The sequence below is a fragment of the Osmerus mordax genome, chromosome 22 (assembly GCF_038355195.1).
Source record: "Osmerus mordax isolate fOsmMor3 chromosome 22, fOsmMor3.pri, whole genome shotgun sequence".
NCBI lineage: Eukaryota > Metazoa > Chordata > Actinopteri > Osmeriformes > Osmeridae > Osmerus > Osmerus mordax.
In genome coordinates, this window is record NC_090071.1 from 10,534,797 (window position 1) to 10,538,182 (window position 3,386).

The window sequence follows — 3,386 nt, forward strand, 5'->3', positions numbered from 1 at the left end:
GGCACGAGTTTTCTGATTTGCCCGTCACATACTTAGACTAGTCCTAAACACTAAAAACACATGTCAGAAGAGCAATTCTTAGTCTTTGGCTACCAAATCAAATCAAAACTATCTCTGTGAAACCAATTACTGTTCATTGAGCCACAACGATGCTTTTGTTCTACCATAAACTCCAACACATGTCCAGAGTAAAGTAACATATGGTCATTAAATGATTACAGTAGCCTTGTGATCCGGATGGTAATACAAGCCCTTTCATGGAAACATAATGAATGGTGATCTTATGAGAGATTATGAGAGTTTAGTGGCTCCAACTGTCCTACACGTCACAACATATAAAAAAGAATGCAATTATGCTAATCTAGAATCTTCTGCATTCCTGTAGGCAGTGGGAAAGACTTAAGACGAAATGTCGGACCGCTATGACTGCCATGAGTGCAAGGAGTCCCTGTATGGGCGGAAGTACGTTCTCAGAGAAGACAGCCCCTACTGTGTGAAATGCTACGAGAGCCTCTTTTCCAACACCTGCGAGGAATGCAAGAAGTTCATTGGCTGCAGTAGCAAGGTGGGTCCAACACTCATCGTCGATTGGCTACCCCTGTGCACTTCCTGAAGCTTCTCGATCTAGTCCAAGCTACAGTAACGACATTGGTGGTGGCACGTTTGACAGCAACCCCTACTTCCGACCAAAACCCCATCATTCTTTTTCTCCCGTTTCAGGATCTGTCTTACAAGGAACGCCACTGGCATGATGAGTGTTTCCACTGCTTCAAATGCAGCCGTTCCCTGGTGGACAAGCCCTTCTCCACCAAGGACGAGCAGCTGCTGTGCACCGATTGCTACTCCAACGAGTACTCCTCCAAGTGCCATGAGTGTAAGAAGACCATCATGCCAGGTGAGAACCGACAAACTGTTCTCTAGGTTAGAGCAACCAAAACTGAGTTGATGACTGTATGTATGTGCTTAAATGAACTGTATAAAACCGCTCTCGAAAATGACTGATTTTGAGGGGGGGATAGTCGGTTTAGCAATCTTGGGTATCAGCTGATTTAATCGGTTAGTTGGTTCAAACTAACCAAGCTGTATGACCACCCACAGGTCCTCCACCATCCTGACAGACACAACACCAACAAAAAGCATGTTTTTTCATTCCTACCCATGTCTCTCCATCTCTCCCTCTTTTTTCTTTCTGTCTTCTCTCACTCCCTGAATGTCCCTCTCTGGTCTTCAGGCTCTAGGAAGATGGAGCACAAGGGCAACAGCTGGCATGAGGCCTGTTTCACATGCCAGCGCTGCCAGCAACCCATTGGAACCAGGAGTTTCATCCACAAGGACAGCAGCAACTACTGCTTGCCATGCTACGAGAAGCAGTTTGCTATGCAGTGCATCCACTGCAAGAAGGTAATCAGAAAACAAAACGGGAAGGTGCACGGCGGAGCATTAATAATGCTTTCTTTGCACTTTTGAGACATGATTATCCCAATTTATTGGCACATGCTACTTGTTAAATGAAGGATATCTTTAACTGGGCAATGACGTAAAAAAAACATCCTGTGACTTCCTGTTCCTTGTTCTTTAGCCAATCACCACCGGCGGGGTGACCTACCGTGACCAACCCTGGCACAAGGATTGTTTCCTCTGCACTGGGTGCAAGCAGCAGCTGTCTGGTCAACGGTTCACCTCCCGTGACGACTTTGCCTACTGCCTCAACTGTTTTTGCAACCTGTTTGCCAAGAAGTGTGCCTCCTGTACCACCCCGATCAGTGGTACGACCTTGAGTTTCCTCACCGACATATCTCCACGTCTATCAGTCCGGTCACGCTGTGCATGACACTCACTATGCAACTCATTTGTCCAGGGATGTCCACTGCAATTTCAATCTTTGCCACTCGGCTCGAGTTTTCGATCCCTCCTGTATCTTCGATCTAATTCTGTTAGTGCGTTATTACATTAGTAGTCAGGAGTTATTTGGGTGGAGTGTCATGTCGAGGTTGACCCATTTGTTGTCTAGGAAAGTCACAGATGACTTGCTGGCCCCACAACCTGCCACTATCTTCCTGTACTGACGCTTTTTGTAGCAACTTTTGTCTCATCAAGATTATTACCAATTTATATGTAGTTTCCTGTAGTCACTTTTACTTGTTCTCTCAGTGTTCTTGAATGTATAAGGAAGATTAAGTGAGGTATTCAATGCTTCATCTGTCTTATAGTGGACTTTCTTTCATCATTAATGAAATCAATTAATATAAATAAATTCAATTTCTGTAATCGTTAACCTGGCATACCCACAACACTACGGTCCCTGTTGTGTTCCAGGTCTGGGAGGGAGCAAGTACATCTCGTTTGAAGAGCGCCAGTGGCACAACGACTGCTTCAACTGCAAGAAGTGCTCCGTATCCCTGGTGGGGCGGGGCTTCCTGACGGCCCGCGACGACATCCTGTGTCCCGAGTGCGTCAAAGACGTCTGAGAGACGTGGAGCAGGATGACCTTCGCTTCCACCAACGAGTACAGCGCCGCAGGTGTTACCAGCCAAAGAGCCGGAAAACAATAATCTCACTAACATTTTATGGCCTGAACCTCATATTTCTCTAACTTAGATTAACCCAGTGTTCCCAGTTAAGGAGGATTTGTATACCGCTGGACTTGTTTGATTGAAATGATCATAAAGCTGAATCAGTTATCCTATGAATCAATTACAATATTTATACTATATTAACCCTTTCCGCAATATAACGTTACTCTTTTGTTGAACACATTTATTCTAATTTAACACTAACCAGATATAATTTACGTTAAAGATGAGAAATATAATGACAGAAGCTTATGTGATTCCAAAAATAAAGACACTGTTATGCCATTCACAGTTTACAGTGTGTCCTTTTGTAAAGGTTTTTCCGTGATGCCGGTATGGATGAAACGCACAGCAAACTCAGCCCAAAGGCATGAAACTCACAGAAGTACATTGTGGCAACCGGGGTCCTGTACTAGCCATTAGGACATTAGTGACATTAGAGTGACATTAGAGTCCAAAGGGAAAGCACATGACTGCACCAGTTATGGAAGACAGAGAGATTCTAGACGTCGCACAAACAGGACATACACCAATTATCAAGCAGACCAAGCACCAAGGAGTCAGGTGGCTGAGCGGTGAGGGAATCGGGCTAGTAATCCGAAGGTTGCCAGTTCGATTCCTGGTCATGCCAACTGATGTTGTGTCCTTGGGCAAGGCACTTCACCCTACTTGCCTCGGGGGAATGTCCCTGTACTTACTGTAAGTCGCTCTGGATAAGAGCGTCTGCTAAATGACTAAATGTAAATGTAAGGATGTTTAAAGATGGCGGCCTGTTAGTTTCTATGGAAAGTGGCGCATTGAAGCTCAAAAGAC

The 3,386-nt window shown here is 44.9% G+C and overlaps 1 protein-coding gene across 1 annotated transcript; it reads left to right on the forward strand.

Annotated features, from left to right (window-relative positions):
• Nucleotides 1-409: 409 nt before the first annotated feature.
• Nucleotides 410-2,851, forward strand: fhl2b (four and a half LIM domains 2b). The gene is made up of 5 exons (XM_067260191.1): nt 410-565; nt 721-895; nt 1,232-1,401; nt 1,580-1,766; nt 2,317-2,851. The coding sequence occupies exons 1-5, from the start codon at nt 410-412 to the stop codon at nt 2,466-2,468; spliced, it is 840 nt and encodes a 279-aa protein (XP_067116292.1). The 3' UTR covers nt 2,469-2,851.
• Nucleotides 2,852-3,386: the final 535 nt, after the last annotated feature.

What these genes read in the sequence shown, in the direction of transcription:
- fhl2b (XM_067260191.1), top strand. Translation starts at nt 410, where the DNA reads ATGTCGGACCGCTATGACTGCCATGAGTGCAAGGAGTCCCTGTATGGG. An exon ending in TAAGAAGACCATCATGCCAG is followed by an intron (nt 896 to 1,231) that starts GTGAGAACCGAC and finishes TCTGGTCTTCAG; the next exon opens with GCTCTAGGAAGATGGAGCAC. An exon ending in CTGTACCACCCCGATCAGTG is followed by an intron (nt 1,767 to 2,316) that starts GTACGACCTTGA and finishes GTTGTGTTCCAG; the next exon opens with GTCTGGGAGGGAGCAAGTAC.